At 31.9% G+C, this 17,771-nt stretch overlaps 2 protein-coding genes across 2 annotated transcripts; both read right to left on the reverse strand.

Annotated features, from left to right (window-relative positions):
• Window positions 1–2,185: 2,185 nt before the first annotated feature.
• LOC105780071 (uncharacterized) lies at window positions 2,186–5,242 on the reverse strand. Its single transcript, XM_012604177.2, has 3 exons — window positions 4,816–5,242; window positions 4,160–4,438; window positions 2,186–3,494 (listed from the first exon to the last, which is right to left on the reverse strand). Exons 1-3 carry the CDS (start codon window positions 5,101–5,103, stop codon window positions 2,430–2,432), a joined length of 1,632 nt encoding a protein of 543 aa, XP_012459631.1. The 5' UTR covers window positions 5,104–5,242; the 3' UTR covers window positions 2,186–2,429.
• Window positions 5,243–7,107: 1,865 nt separating this feature from the next.
• Window positions 7,108–10,519, reverse strand: LOC105780472 (probable galactinol--sucrose galactosyltransferase 5). Its single transcript, XM_012604832.2, has 4 exons — window positions 9,069–10,519; window positions 8,442–8,619; window positions 7,883–8,250; window positions 7,108–7,797 (listed from the first exon to the last, which is right to left on the reverse strand). Exons 1-4 carry the CDS (start codon window positions 10,302–10,304, stop codon window positions 7,240–7,242), a joined length of 2,340 nt encoding a protein of 779 aa, XP_012460286.1. The 5' UTR covers window positions 10,305–10,519; the 3' UTR covers window positions 7,108–7,239.
• Window positions 10,520–17,771: the final 7,252 nt, after the last annotated feature.

The raw sequence follows: 17,771 nt of genomic DNA on the forward strand, positions 1-17,771 counted from the left end.
TGCAAAAATATGTCGGATAATAATGTAAGTATATCGATATTCCTTACCAATAGATCCATAGAGACATCATCTGCTTCAAGGAATGATTAATTAGTATAAATCATTGATCATTCTATTCGAGAAAGGACATTTAGCAACATTTTGAATCATTTATCCATTTTCATAATTACTATGTGTTGCTACATTCACTTCGAGGAATAGAGTAAAATCAATGGGACGAATAAATCATTATTTTGTTTATCCATAAAAAACATGAGATCAATTCAAAATATTTTAAAACCCTTTTCACAAGAGTTTTACATTGTCAATTAACAAGAAAGAAGTAGCCAAGTCAAGCATGAAGTTTATTGTAAATCAAATGTATGGATAAAACTAACATCTAAAATATCAAACTTGATATGACACTAGTACTAGCAAAATTTTTAAAAGTCATCGTGACATGAATGAACTTTACCTTAAAATCATACATATCATGTTCAATAAAACTTTCCACTTATAATTGTTCATCAATTACCAAATTGAATAACATAAAATGCATAAAATAAACTCAACAGCTCTACAATAGTGACGATAGTCAACTAAAATCATTCATGAATTTTTTAAAATGGTTATACTTAAACTTGAAAATCTACAATAGAATTGACTCAAAAATCAATTAAGGCATTCCTCAAAATGTGTCATTAAAAAGACTTAAAGCAAATATGTTTGATGTGAAATAATCTTTGATTGTTTGGTGTGAAACAATATTAATTTTAATAATATATGTAACAACTTTAACCATTGTTGATTAAGAGAATTTTAAACAATGTCAAAGTCCAAAAACATATGCCGTCTAGGAAAATTATATATATCAAATTCCAAAAATATATATTCAAATTGAAACCATCAAATAAACACATAAAACAACTAGTTTAATGATGATTAAGAATTGGTGCAATGTCACATATTATGATGAACCTTAGGCCTTGATTAATAAAAATTATCTATAAAATTATGGATCGTGATTTACAAATCTATCAATTTATAACATTAAAATTAATCTATCGCCATTCAAATATAATCACCAAGCAATTATCAAATAGCATATTAAGAAAAATATTTTTTATGAAAAAATTTAGGTACATCTAAGCATGTGATGTGATAAGTAAATTTACCTCAATTTCTTATATTATACTAAAGTTTCAATAGCTACGACAAACAATTCATAAAATTTGACATGAAATTACTTTTGGTCAAAATCTATATTGAGATCAAATCTTTCAAAATCCTTAAAGTATAAAAATAAGATAAATTAAACAAAACTGTCATAATTATTCAAGACTTTAAAAAAGAATAATAATCCAATATGAAACGTTAAATAAAAAGTCCCAGCAAAACTTTTTGCATCTTGTGTCAAGCTTGAATGAAAAATCATGAAGGATAAATCTAATCATTAATAGATAATAATTTTACTTCTAAGCAAGATTGTATTGATAATATATTATGAAACTAAGAGAATCATAACAAGAGAGAAGAGTAGAAAATGAAAGGATATTCAACTTTCACTTTGAGATATAAAAAAAAAACTTATACTTGCCATTTATTTATAAGGCCTAAAATATATGGGCACCCATTAATTAGCGATTGTGATGTGAGCTTTGTTAAATGATTTTTGTTTATATTTCGACTACACTCATAAAAATCTCTAATTTAGATTTAAATAAATCCGTAAAAGTATTATGGAAGTTCTTATATTAAGAATTAAATTGCATTTTCTCCTTTATTAAAAAATAGACAAATTAATTCATGTACATTAAATCAAAGAGTAAATTTGTCTCTCTTTTTATAAAAATTTCATTTATTAAAAACTAGTATGCCTAACGAAATAACTAAATAGTGACACATAACATGTCACATGCTAATGTACAAGGAATAGTTTTTACTAGTAAAAGTGCAAGAAAATTCAAACAAACCAATTTGCTCTTTGATCAAACATTTAAGAACTAATTTGTCTATTTTTTGCATAAAGAACATAAAATACAGTCCAATTCTTAGTACAAGAATCTGCATTTTTGCCAAATAGATCCTAACCCTGGACATGTTCAATAATATTATGAACACTTGTTTGGAAAAGTGATATAATTCAGGATTTTTTATATTTTAATCCAATAAGGAAAAAAGCAATACAAATTCATTTCCAACAAAATGAAAAAACTTGGGCAACTTAATTAAAATTATTGCAAGTATACACAAATATAAAAAAGCATGACGCTGAAAAACACAAATAGAAACAATTCAAGTTTAAGCTAAGAAAACAAGTTAAAGTTCAGAAACAAGAGCGAAGCAGCAAGTGGGGTGAAATATGGCAACTAAGCTCCAAACAAGTTCAACGAGAATCAAGCGATAAAACACACACTATACATCAGCATGAATGAATCGGTGATGCCAGGTTACCGGCCGAACCACCCTCGCGGTGGCTGTACGTCGCTATCATTCATTAGCTTATCCAACACCACATTGAGGTCAACAGACTGGCCATTCTCTGTTAACTTTCTAACAGTTGCTCTAACATGATCTCTGGGGAATCCCATGGTGGTTACTTTGTCAATCACATCATCAATGGGAACCCTGTTACCAGGTCCAGAAGGACTGGATCCACCACTGACCCCAGAAGCGGTGGGCAATGCATGAGGTAATATCTTAGCAGTAGGAAGCTGTGGGTAACCGCTTCCGGAATTTTGTCCCATGGGAGAAGATGGGAGTTGCTGCATTTTCATTGGGTTGCCACTGCCATATTGTGAAGGTGATCCACCATAAGCATAGGGTTCACTTGGACCAGATTGTGGGATATATCCGGTAGAAAAGCCTGGACCAGGCCTGCTGGATGGTGATGGCTCACGCAACTGGGGCGGAGCCCCATAATATTGTTGAGAGGAAGAAGGACCACCACTGGGTGGTTGAGAAGGTGGCTGGCGCAGATTCGGTGGATAGATCTGAGAAGGGGGGTAAGGTGCCTCTTCCGGATGGTGGCCTACAGAAGGTTGGAGTTGAAGGGGCTGCGGAGGTTGAGAATATTGCGGTGGAGGTGCTGGTTGATATGGTTGATGAGGTGGTGTTGCAGGAGGGAGCTGTGGTTGCTGAGTAGGTGGCATTGGAAATTGCTGACTTGGAGTCTCTTGAGTTTGACCAGGCGGTGGATAGTAAGGGTCTTGCTGAGGAACAGAAGGAACATGGCTCTGAGGGAACTGGTTCGCATGCTGAACCTGTGGTGGCAAACTCGGTTGGGGAAGAGCTGGAGGAGGAACAGAAGGAAGTGATTGTGGGAAAGAGGCAGCCAGGGGAAGCTGTTGGTGAGATTGAAAAGGAGCAGATGCAACTTGCTGAACGGATTCTGTCCGCACAGTATTCTGGGTTTCAGATGGCTGGTCTACCTTGCTCACCTGCAGCTTTGCAAGCTGCAACTGAGCTTCCATTATCTCTTGCTTTTCTTTTAAATCATGAACCCCGGTTTGCACCTGCATACAATTGATCAAGAACATCAAATAAACACAAACCAGTCCATGATATAACCTACAACAAATCCGAAATATAGATGACAAAATTCCATACTTCCACAATAACCTTATTATAAAACCTCAACAGGACCTTCATAGGTTACGCAACTCAGTTTCACATGGTACAAGAAGACTATTCCTCCTGGCAAGTTTACTGAAGAGCCATTAAAATCGGCCATGAAGGTTTGTCTGAAATCTACATTCGTGTTGGGATCTAGATACGTGTTTCCCACTTTGCTAATGTATAAAGACATTTCCAGATTGCATAACATAACTTGTTCAGGTTACAATTTAATCAAACCAAGAACATAGAAAAGACAAACTTGACTACTACAACTTAATAACACTTGTTATGCTTAACTTCTATAACTGAACTGATCAAACATTCCCAGATAATGAATCATCAAGTATTAAATTTTTTTTTATCAAAACCAGTTCATTTGAGTGAAACATCCAAGAACATTGATCAAACAGACTGAACCAATTTTCATAAAGAAAAAAATCCGAGCTACATATAAAGCTTTCGACTTGAGCTCACAAGATACACAATGTACTATAGTTCTACCTTTATATACCAAAGGCAGCCACAACAAACCACCAAGGAAGAAGATTGTTTTAGAAAATACCTCGGTCAAAATATTTTCCAGCTGTTTCATTTTCCTATCGGTGCTTCCGTGATTGTTTACTACAGACACCTTCAAATCATCCAAAGAATTCTCGAGGTGACGAGTTCTACTCTCCAGCTGAGTCAACCGATCACTTACTTTTTCCATCATGTGCATCAGATTATCGGTATGTTTCTTCATGGTTTGATCAATCTCAGCCAAAATTGATGTGTCGAAGGCGCTTTGGTCCTTGTCCAAAATGCCTTTTGCAGGTTCAAGGGAATCAAGAGAACCATAATTCTGTCCAATACCAAGGAAAAAAAATCAAGTAAACAGTAACGCAATGGAAAACAACCTAAGTGAATTTCATAACTTATATACTAAGAAACCAAGATGATACCAGCCAAAAAATTATTAATCAAACTATACTACATTATACTAAATAACCCACAAAGAAATTAAGTTCAAACTCACAAAATTACTAGTCAAACCACAATTCACTGAGAAAACCGCACAAAAATTGATCGAAAATTATCAAGAAATTTAAGGTCATGACTAGCCTAAAATCTACTGATCGAACTAAAACATAAAATTAACGACAAAAAATCAAACTCCCAGAAAACCCAAATTTTTAATCAACAAGAAGAAGTGAAAAACAAAGGAGGTCTAACATATACCTTAGCTTTAGAATCGATCGAACTCCAAGACCTGGGATTACTAAAAACTCCAGCAGCATCAAGACTGGTTGAAACGGGTCTGATCGGTTCGAAATCATAGTCGGTAAACATCTCCACCTTGCTAGCCCCGTTACTGCTAGCGCTAAACCCAGAGAATTGATTGTGATTATCTTCGTTTTGTGGGTGACTCATCAGATCGATGAAATCTTTGTGGGAATTATGGGGAGGTGAAGAAGAAGATAAAGTTAAGTCCATTATTTGCTTGTCCATGAACTGAGATGCATTCATCGATTGAAAACTCTTCAACTTATTCTTTAAGTGACGAGGAAAAAAAAGGGTTATTTTTCTTGACTGATGAAGAAGAATTTTGGTAGTTTGGGGCTCTTGGATTGTGAGAAAAAAAGATGGGATTTTCGAGAAAATTATTTGACCAAAAAGAAAAAGATTTCCTTTTTTGTTTTTGTTTTTCTTTTCCCTTCTGGTAATTTACCAAAAAAACCATTTTTTTTTAAATTTACCGAAATAGGCCCTTTATGTAATTATTTACCGGAATTATCCGTTTTTCGCGAAATCGCGTCGCGTCGCGATGTCGAGTGCAGCGCCAAAAATCGCGTCGCGTCGGTGCGATTTCTTGGCGTGAACAAATCGCGCCCCTAGACGCGATTTGCTAACGTGGCATGAACAATTTATGTTTTTAGCAGAAAACTTTAAAAGGCCATAACTTTTCACTCGGTTGTCGATTGAGGCAATTTTTTATTTGAATAAATTTTGAGATCTCTGTGACAAGCTGTCAAAAGCGGTTTTGCACTTTTCATTGAAAAGATCCTTTTGCCCTAAATTTGATTTTTCGGTTCAAAATTGAATTTTGAAACATTCAAATCATTATTTTCCTTATTTATTTAAAGTAAACACGGATTTTTCTGAATTATTGTATTATTTTTGATTTGACGTGTATGGAATAGGTCAGATAAATCGTTAGAGCGTAAGTAATATAATTAAGATAATAACGATATTTTTATAATATATCGATTAATTAGTTTAGTTTAGTTGGTTAAGATATTTGCTCTTTTCCTTAGAACCTTAGTTCAAATCTTAACAAGTACAATTTTTTTGAACCAATTAACTCTTCAATATTACATCAATAGCAACAAGTACAAAAAGATTCAAAATTATTACCAACAAGATTTGAACCAAGGTTCTAAGGAAAAGAGCAAGCATCTTAACCAACTAAACTAAACTAATTAATTGACATATTATAAAAATACTGATATTATCTTAATTATATTACTTACGTTCTAACGATTTATCGGACCTATTCCATACACGTGTCAAATCAAAAAAAATAATACAACAATTCTGTAAAAAAATCCAGTGTTTTACTTCAAATAAATAAGGAAAATAATGATTTGAATGTTTCAAAATTCAATTTTGAACCGAAAAAATCAAAATTTAGGGGCAAAAAGGGATCTTTTTCGACGAAAAGTGCGGCAAACCGCCTTTGACAGTTTGTCAGCGCGTAGATCTCGAAAATTTATTCGAAATCAAAAAAAAATTCTTCTCAATCGGACAACCGAGCGAAAAGTTATGGCATTTCAAAGTTTTCCAAGCTAAAAAACATAAATTGTTCATGCCACGTCAGCAAATCGCGTCCTATGGGGCGTGATTTGTGTCCACGTCAGCAAATCGCGCTGACGTGGATGCGATTTTCTGGTGCGTACCCTGACATCGCGCTGATGTGGACGCGATTTCGCGGAAAACGGACCATTCCGGTAAATAATTACATAAAAGGCCCATTTCGGTAAATTTTGAAAAAAAGGAGTTTTTTTGGTAATTTGCCCCCTTGTTGATGGATATGGACTAATCTATCTCTCTTTTCTTTATCTGTTGGTGGGGTTGGGTTCTGGGCTGAATTTTTTAGTTTTTCTGAATAAAGTTCTTTTTTAAATATAAAAAATAATGTATTGATTTAATATCAGTAATAATATACATACATATATATTGGTTATGCCTATAATACATGTATACATATATGAATATCATTTTTTTAAATAACGTCTTCTTATAGATAATGGAATTTCTCAAGAAAATGAGAAGTCTTTTATTAAAAAATATAATATATAAAAAGTTAAATAATAATTAATCTTATGTTATATTATGATTTGACTGAATTTGTTTAAAGAAATAAATATTTTTATAATTTTAATAACATCAATTAGCTTACTATACCAATAGCATAATTGAAAAATGTGAAAACATAGGCAAAGCTAGAGGAAAATTGTTGAAGAGCAAGCGTAAAGAGAAAAAATACTTGTATATTATAATCCAATTAACTTAAATTCTTACGTAGTCTTAAAAGTTTTCACTCATTTGGAATTGAAATAACGTCATTACACTGTTATTCTACCAAGTCAATAAGTCAGTAACTTAAAACAGATACTCTAATGTGGATAAACCAGAAGGAGCTGGCCATGGAACATGAACAACGACCATGTTGTTCTCGAACTCAAACCCAACATCTTTCCCATCAATTTTGCAAGCTGTCGGCTTGTCCGAAGCAAAGGCTCTCATTTCACCGGCTCCCTTCAATTCAATTCGAACTGAGCTTTCATTGAAGGCTAATGACTGGATGGCACCACCGGCATTCAGCATGTTCACTGGTCCAATAGGGGCGAATTGGACTGATTTTCTACCAAATACAGTGACCGGCGATACGGTTATAAGCTCGAAATCGAATGGTTTCAGCGAGATTTCCATGTTTTCAGCCGGTTTTGAGAGGACTAGTTTCTTGGACTGAGAAAAATACATGGCGAATACTTGGACATCTTCAATGGAAATTGGGTTCTTTCCACTGTTCCACTCAATGCTTTTTGGATTCATCTCGGCCTTTACCGTATGCGAAAACTCGGAAAAGCATTGGTTTCTTCTAGTTTCTCGGCACCATCCGCCTCCTTGGCAGTTAAATGCGCCAATCACACCAGTATACTGTAAAATACAGAAAGCAAAATCGTTATATTTAAGCAAGTTTAGATAAAAATATCAAGTCCATTTCGATGCTTAAATGACTGACCTTATTCAAGTTCCAGATTTTGAGCATGGTTTTTCCATCATGGAGAGGGTCCTCAAATAGGCAATCCCTGGTTGGAAGAGCGTAGTACTGGCAGCGGAGGATCGAACCATCGGGTAAAACGAGGCGTTTGAGGAGAGCAAAGTTGTGGTTGCCAACGGTGTCACTGATGTAAATTGGGCCACCGGAGATGGCCCTTGAAGCAGCGTGGAACTCAGCACAAGGGTGGGAGGACTGGAACATGTCCCAATCAGGGTGGATAAAGTTGCCCATCCATAAACTGTTGTAAGCACAGTGCACCATGTGACAACCTTGGAGCCAAAATGTCCCATTAGGGTCACCTGATGGATCAGTGCACCAAAAGTCGTCCCCTATAAAAGCAAACAAAGCCATCAGATTAGATCAACCAGGCCCAAAGCCCAAAAATTAATGAACACTATTTATTTATTTATGTCAAAATCAAGCTTACCCAGAAAACAGGCAATGTCCCAATGCTACGTTAATTATACATTTATGTCTTTGATTAGATGAAGAAACATATATTTGTCAATTAATTACTTACCGACACGACCAAGACAAATGGCTTCTGTTCCAAGAAACATGAAATCGTTGCAGTGTTCCATACTGGCAATAACACCATTGCCTTTGAAATGCTTTTTAACTGAATCTGTTAAAGCTTTATAATAAGCTCTTGCAAGATCAACTCTTCCACCATAGTTTTCACACAACATTTCCAACAGCTGTTTCAAAAAGCACAACATAATTAAATATTTAAATTATGATAAAACCAGATTAAAAGATGGAAAAAAATATTTGTTTTAAAATTTTGTGACAACGATTTGTTGAGAAATAACCAAAAATAACGTGTGGCAATAAAATTATTAGGAGCAGTTACGTGCCGACCAAATGCGAAATATGTCAAAGTAACTGAACCAACCGAAAGTTTGTCTGTATATTAAAACTCTAGTCAAAGTAAAAGAAAAAACAGAAAAGAAAAAGTAAAGGATTAAGATTTGGTCGGTCATAGCATAGACACTTTCAATTTTTTATTTTCATGAATTTTCTAGAAATCTTGGATACCTATTAAAACTCATATTTAAAAAAATCATTTTTTTAAGAAACAATTACATCTAAATATTTTTAAATAAATCAAATTCTTTTAATTAAAAAAAAGGTAGTAATCACTTACATGAATCACGTCAACTTTAACTCCGTCAATTCCAACATTTTCCAAATGAGAATGGATTCCTTCATAAAGTTGATCAGCCATCTCCGGCGGCACCAATCCAATACCTGTATTGACAATCTTATCGACGGCAAGATCCTCCATCGTTTTCTTCAATCCCGGAGACAATTCCGGCTTAATAACCTTGGTTTCCGGCAATCCAGGGACATTAGGCCTTAAACCACCCCAATATCCACACAGGGCATGCCACACATAAACAAAGTCTACAGTGTTGAATTCCTCCTTAAGGTCCTTGATAAAGGCACCCATGCCCATATTAGTGGAACCATTAGCCAAACTCCTTGGGCTAACATAGTCCCTAAACTTGTAATTCTCTTGAAACTTCAAGAGCCTGCATGGCATTTGCTCCCCGGCCACGGCACAATTCATGCCTTCTTTAGTGATGGGGTCCTCATCATGGCTAATGGATTGCCACCCATCATCAATCAACACCAGCCCTGGTGGGCACCCACCGTCGACAAGACCTTTCACACCTTCCCAAACACCTTGAGGGTGCACGGTAAGGTAAAATGCGTCCCACGTGCACCAACCAAATTTGTCCACGATCCCTGGTGGGGTTTTCTCTTCTAACAACTTGAAGGTTCCAAGGTGAGTCCTAATCACTTTCATGGCATCCTTCACCAAAATGAACGGATCTTCGCCGACGTGAACGTAAACAACACTCCGGAAGCTGGCTGCGGCCACCTTCGTCGAGCCGCTTTCGACACAAACGTCGACGTTGTTGTCTGTTCCGGGCTGAAGCGAAGCCCTGAAAGGGCCCTCGATGAGAGGGAGGAGGAGGATATAAGGCCTGCCGGAGTCTGATCTATCGAGGATCACCATTTGAGTTTCGTTTTCAAGGTCGCTCCCGTTGGAACCAACCCAATGAGTGGTCCACCAGACTTTGAACCTGAAAATGCTCATGAACTTGATGTTCTTCAGCTTCCCAATGGGAACAACATGGCGGCTGTTGGATTCAACAGTGTCGAACCCTACAAAGGATCCAACACTGGGAATTGATTTGTCAGTGGTGGAAACATAAGGGGAAGGAGTAACAGTGATGTTAGCAGGGACATCAGTGAGAAAAACGTGGCCATTGGCAATGAAGTTTGAGCCTTCCAGTGAGATTAATGACTGGTTGTTATGGCCATCAACTAGGCCTGAAACACCAGAACTAACCTTCGTCAAGCTTGGAGCCATAATGAAAAACCAAACCAAAATAAATAAAAAAAAGGGTTTTTGCTGTTTTGTTTTAAGAAATCAAAAGAGATGGAAACAGTCAATTGACTGAGGTAAGGAAAAAACTGAGATTTTGAAAAGGAAAAAAAAAGCAGTGAAAATAGTTTGCTTTGACTCTGTGTTTTTAAAAGCTTCAAAATTTGCTTGCTTTGGTTGCTCAATCGAACTGGCCAATGCTCTAATTTATAGGCTTAATTCAGAGCGACGGTGGAGAAGTTTCATTTGCAAAAAAGAAGGAAATATTAAATTTAAAATAAATAAAAAATATAAAAAGGTGAGGGGGTGATTTGAAATTTACTTTATTTAATTAATTTTACTTTAGATTACCCAAGATACTTTTTTTGCTATTATGTATCATGTCAAAAGTTTGAAAGTCCAGAAGGATCGACAAGTGTAAAATATAGAGGCTCCCTAAATCTTGGTATTATGTTTTGACTAGATTTCCAAAAATAATAAACAATACTAACAAAATCAGTCTCAATAAATATGGCTCCATTTAAATTTAATAAATTTACAAAAATATAAAACTGCTATTCAAATTCGAAAACAACTTATTTATATTATTGTTTTGTTTAAATCATCAATAAGTTGTAATTAAACCCAGAAATGATTAAAATATTGTATTTTTTATAAAGTAAATTATGCTGTAGGTAAGCCATAGCATTGATCACTTATTAGCCATTTGTAATGGTCTCGTCGCGCTAACTAAGATCAATTTAATCCACTTAAATATGCTATGTGAATTTTCTAATTTCCATATTAAATGAAACGATGCGTTTTACACCAATAAATTTAAGCTTTTTTGCGCAAACCTAGCATGACACTAGAGTAGATGGAATAGATGTTGTCAAATTCATTATCGGTTTCGTCATTCATTTCGTTACCTTATAAATGTATAATTTTAAAAATTATTGTCATCTCCATTAATATTGGATACATTCATTTCTACCATTTTTTTAAATACACATAAATATTTAAATAAAAACTTTAAAAATATATTTATAAATTATAATATCTTCTGTTTTTTCTTTAGTATTGGAAACTGTGATTAAGGAGAGAAAAAAAGTAAAAAATAATTGGAAAGCTAGTGATGGAAATTAAAAGATCATCCCTCCAATATTTTGTTTGAGTAAGCATTATTTGCGAAATTGTATAAATATTTCATTTTCAATAGTATCTTTAAATCCGAATTTATAGATAGCCACGTTGCCCTTGGAAACAAAATTGAAGAAATTTCCGATGGGACGAAGAGGGATTACGAGTAAAATATAACTTCAACTTTGTTTCTACTTTCTAGAGCATTCATTCAAAACCTCCAAGGCTCTTTATTCCTAAGGCAACTTTATTTTTATTTAAAAAAAAAAAAAGAAGAAAGAAAAGAAAGAGAGAGAGAGAATCTGTTGATTAAAGGAAAGGAAAATTGAAGCAAACGATGTGAATTTCATAAATGGTTTGATTTTGTTAGTAATTCGTACGAAATTTTGTTATTAGGAAGAAATTTAATTTTTCAAAAATCTATTGTTTTATTGAAACAGTTCATATAAAATAGTAAAAGAGGAAAAAATATATATTGTATTAATATTGGTTATTTTGTAAATTTATTGATTGAATTAGTGTCCTAACTAAATAAACTAAATTATATGGTACTTTCACTATGTTATTTAGATATTGATTTGCATTAGGAAGATTGAGATTTTAAAATATTTTGCACTATAGAGTAGTTTTTATTTTTAAAATAAAGGTAAAATATCTAGTTGGTCATTTAATTTTTAGGGTGCTTTCATTTTGGTCACTCAAAATGAAATAATTACAATTTCATCACTCAATTTTTAGGGCATTTTCAGTTTAATCATCCAACCATTAAATCACTAGCAGAGATTAATTATACATGCCATATCATGTTTGTACTTTCATTTTGGTAATCCAACTTCTAGGTCACTTTCTTCTTGGTCACTAAAAAAAATACCATTTTTTAAGTAATGTTTGGGGTAAGAAAAAGTGATAGAAACTAAAATAATGTTAAAAAAAAAGTTAAATTGTACTTATTTACCCCATTGCGAAAGTCCTAAATTTATTTTTTTATATTGAAATTTACATTTCAAAACATAAAATTCAATTAAATAAATTATTAAAAATTATCCCTTGATAATATCAGCTAATTTATTACCATAATATTGAAATTAATTAGTTCAATGTCCTTGAATTTTAAATTTTTATTTTATGTTTTCAAATAACTCATCTTTAATAATGGTCTATGAAACCCAAATTTCTTTTGATTATATAATCTTAAGTTTTTCATGCTAAGCTAAAACAAAGAAAAATCATTACAATTATAATTGAATTAATTTTGTCTTCCATGTCAAACGAAACTCGAAAATTTTTCATCACTTCTTTACCCAAACAAAGAACTTAATTTAATTAACCGTAATGATTTTTTCTTTGCTTTTAGTTTAGTATGGAAGATTCGAGATTATATTGTAGATAAATAAAATTTTAGACCAATTACAAAGTGCCATGTGTCAAGAAACATACATAAAATAAGTCGGTACTTATCATTTAATGTAAAAATGTTAAGTTGATTTTATTTTACTAAAAATTGAAATATTTTTTAAAAATTAAATATTTAAATTACCATATGTATCTTTCCTTAATTAATAGAACATATAAATTAATAACGATTAACTTTTGCAGCTTTTACGATTTCATCCTTTTTCCTTAATTAACTAAGCAAACTTTAAAATTACCAAACTAAATTTTAATACGACACTCTAAAAACATTGTAAATATTAAAAAAATAATATTTATCAATTCACTGGTCAAAATTGTGGTCCTGAAACCACTGTTTCCGACACCACTGAAAATAGGTTGTTACATAAATGATGAGGTAATATTTTACAAAAAAAAAAAAAACTCTCATCTACTTGATTTTTGGTCTATAAAATGGGGTCACTGTCAAACTATTCACTACACATTCACAAATTCAAAAATCTAAAAGGTCTCTGAAGAAAAGATCTTGCAGACTCAAAGCTCTCTTCAAAATCTCAAGAAATTTATCAAGAACTTGAAGAAACCTGGAAAAATGTCATATCAATTTTGAATAAAGCTGCCTTCCGATCTTATTTAACCAATGAATGGAGGTAAAAACTCGTTTCAAGAGAAAGTCATTACAACACTTGAAGCATCCTACATTCTTTCAATAACAAGTCGAGATGACCCTTGAATCAAGGCTCTTCCCTATTTCGTTGCATTAGCACAAAGAAGATAAAACCCATTCTTCAATATCAAGACCAAGTCTAGAAGACCCTTGAAGCAAAACTATCCATCCAACATCAAGTCTTAAAGACTCTTGGATCCAACATCAAATAGGAGGAATGTTCTAATTCGAACTTTTCTTTAGAACTAATGCGATGTTCTTCAGAATTTCTTCAAATTCTTTAGCTTCTTCAAAGGTTTTTTGTGGATATTCTTTGGACTTTTTGAACTTGTGTATGTGTATAATTGTTTGGGGTGACCCCTTGTTATAGTGTCAATTACTTGAATAAAAGAGAGTTCTAGTATAATTTAACATTTTCATTTGGTTGTTCTACAATATTATTAACATCTTTTATTTATTATGTATTTTTATTAATTTGATTATTTAGAAATAACATAATAATTTAATATTATCACTTAACTATTTTATTTTTAATTAGTGATCATATAACCTTTTTATTGATTATATTTTAATTAATTTAAATTAATTAACAATAAATATTTATGACATAGTATGTAATGTCATCATTTTGTCATGGTAACTCTGGCTTTGACCCATGATAATTTCAGTTTGACACATATCATTTTGTAATTAATTCAAACATTTCATTGTCTACAAATACGAGTCACCTTTTTAGTTAATTTAAATGTGAATTTTCAGAAAATTCAAACCATTATAAAAATTCTTAAAAGAAATAAAATTATAACATATAAAATTAGCTAAAATTTTCTAAAAGTACAGTATTCAACTTTTGAATATATTAATTTTAAAAATATATTTTAGGTAGAATTTTAAAAATAAAAAAATCCTGAATATTGAAATGTTCTTTTAAAATTTTAAAAAATTCAAAAAAACAAAAATGTTGGAAGTTTAATGGTGTTTGCCGAGTAGACTGACGGTCAGAGTTTATTGCAGCAACACCGATCAATGACTCTCAACTCTGGTCAGTTTTCATTACTGGTGAAGGTTAAATTTTTATCAATATAACGAGTCAAATTATTTGATTTAATAAATTAAAATAATTAATAATATTCCTTAATTAAAATCTTTATTTGTTGATAAAAAAAAAAACTAAAGCATTTGTTTTAAAAATATCGTTTTGATTTTCGGAGAACTCGATGTACCTTTAAATCGACAATTGCCACGAGTAAGCTTGAGAATAAAAGAAATAAAATTATCCACCGACAGAACCAGATAAGGTTACGTGGAGGCTCATGTTAGTACCGCGTGGGAATCTTTCCCCAGTAAGAAACCAGTATTGGAGGGACGAACGTCATAGGAAACGTTAATGAAAAGACGGTGACCGTTGGCTCCTAACGACCAAATTATTCAACTACCACTCCACCCAATAGGACATTTCCACGTGTACGTCAGTTATTTGTACACATGTTATCAGGATAAAGGATTTGGTGACGAACACTCCCGCGGATAAAGCGTAAAAACGCAGGAGACCGGGCAACGGGATTTTCTTTTACAACGGTTCTTTGAAAGAAATTCTGATAATCTAGAAATTGGAATTATATTTTACTCTTAATTTTTTCTTTTTAATATATAACTGTTTCTTTACAGGAAAACAACGAGAATATATATTTTTAATTTTAAATATAATAAAAGCAAAATTGAATAATAAATTTATACAATGCATTCAAATGTACATTGATAATATGAAAGTAATATTCTCATAGATTATCAAGTTTGTTTCTACTCTGGAACCCTTAATGAATGGATGATAGAAAACCTCCAAACAATGTTATTTTTTTGGTTAAAATGAAATTGACTGGTCTTATCTTTTTGGGATGATTTCTTGGCATATATGAAAAAATTATAACAGTTTTATTTTTCAGGATATCACTTGGAGCATGGAAGAAATCATTAAAATCTCTTCTAGTTTGGCAAGACAGTATGTGTCTGTTTCGAGGCTGCCTTCATAGAGGACTCGTAACTCCCCTACTAGTCCACACTTGGCACATAATTGGGTGCGTTTGAACACAAATAGGTCGATCAAAATTGAGGATGATTTTGTAACAGCTAGAGGCTTAGTATGAGACTGCAATGGTGAATGGATTTTCGATTTCTAGAACTATGGGACATTTTAGATAGGTTGAACCTATCACTAGATCGGGGTTTTGAGAATATCTTAATTCAAATGGATAGTCGTAAAGCTATGCAAGCCATTCAAGATTAACAGTGTTAAAGAAATAATTTTTTTTTCACTTGAATAAAAAGATGTGTTAAAATAACATTAATTCAGTATTATATTTTATATTTAAAGAAACAATATAAAATTGATATTAATTGATTATGTTTTCACGTGTTTTCCATTGTTAACATCCACTAAAGAGTTTTAATTTTTAAAATTGACACATTTAAAATATTGTGATCGTTAATTTTATTTAGTTAAAATAATGAAGGACTTTAATTATACAAAAATTTGAAGGCAAATGAATAGTTGGTTGCTAGCCTACCCCTAATTTGCAGCAATGAAATTTAGACAGTTTACAAAAAAAAAAAAGGCCAAATGTGTACCAGCAATGGTAGCGTCACTATAAACAGAGTCGGTGCTTGGTGTTGGGTGACGCTTTTTTGAGAAGGCCCAATCATGTGTTGGAAGTTGGAACCCATAAAATTCTTTCAAACAAGAACAGGTCACTAACTACCGTCACCTAAACATTTTCCTAAATGAGTCGGTTGGAAGCACGGAATATTCGGTATTCTTTTATATTATTAATACTAGTCTTATTGTAAGGTGAAAATATAAAATAATGTTAAACATTTTACAACTTCATAATTATTAATACAATAATATTTAAAATTTGTTGAATGCAAATGAGACCAAATATATTTTAAAAATTGTTTAGTTGTTGTGCACTAAGTTTATTTTTTTAAATGTTTAGAAGGTGCGTTATTGTTTTAAAAAAATAGATTAGCTTTTATCCTCTCCTTAATTATTAAATATTTAATTTCGATTTTTAATTTTTAAATAAAGTGGTGTTGGATTGATTCGTGGTACTAACTCAATTAGAAGTTTAAATAATAGTATAGATCAATAGGCACAATCGGAGGAACATTTTCTTGATACCAAAATTAAATTATAAAATTTTAAAATGGTTAAAATAAAATTTACCATTACATTAACTTATAAATTTATAATTTATGGAGGGCTAAACTAATACTTTACCATTTTTGAAAGAGCTATAGTTGAATTATATATTTTAAGGTCAAAATATAAATTTACCTTTATATTAACTTATCAAATTATATTATTTTTATAGGGGTATACTAACAATTCACTATTTTAAAGGCCAAAACTCTTGTTTCTCATAAACTTGTTCAAGAACAAAGCTAGGTTCGGATACAGAGATTTTATATTCACTTTCTTTACTTAAATTTAACCTGACCTGAATTATGGGCTCAATTTTTTACCCAAACCCAATTCGCATAAAAAAAAATTAATGTTTAAGCCTTACCAGACCTATAAATATTTTACTGGTCTTCTTTAAATCTACTTTTAAAATCTACATTTTCAATATACTATCATAATATTACGTTAAATCTAATAACTAATAATATTAATTGTACTAATTAATAATATAATTATATACTAGAAATTCTATCATATATATACATGTAAAAATTACATATTTAAAATAGAAGTATGCATTAAAAATACAACAAATAATAATATGTATGATTCAAAATTAATAATAATAAATATATAATATGTACGAAATTTAAAAAGAAATTAAGTTTTACATAAAGGGTTTGGATAAAAAAGTTATATAGAGAAAGATTGGTAGCAAAATTTGGTGAGATGTTTCTAATAGCGACCACTTATTTACATTAATCAATGCATAAGTTTATTAACCATATATAATCACAAAATCTAAATGTTATTTCAAAGTAGTTTAGGTAACTAGTGCTAAATATCAAGCATATTGAAACCCACTTAAATATTTAAATATCAAGTCTTAACTTAATTAGTACGAGTATTATTGATAATGTAGGAGGACGTGAGTTTGAGTGTACTGAAGTGCATTATCCTCTTATTTATGAATTGGGGAGAAGCTATAGGTAGTTTTAGACATTGTGTCAAAAAGAGCTGATATGATCAAAACATATAATAAGATTATTCAAAAAGAAAAACAAAAATCTAAACATCAACCCTATTGCTCTCC

This window comes from Gossypium raimondii, chromosome 4 (genome assembly GCF_025698545.1).
Source record: "Gossypium raimondii isolate GPD5lz chromosome 4, ASM2569854v1, whole genome shotgun sequence".
NCBI classification, from domain to species: domain Eukaryota; kingdom Viridiplantae; phylum Streptophyta; class Magnoliopsida; order Malvales; family Malvaceae; genus Gossypium; species Gossypium raimondii.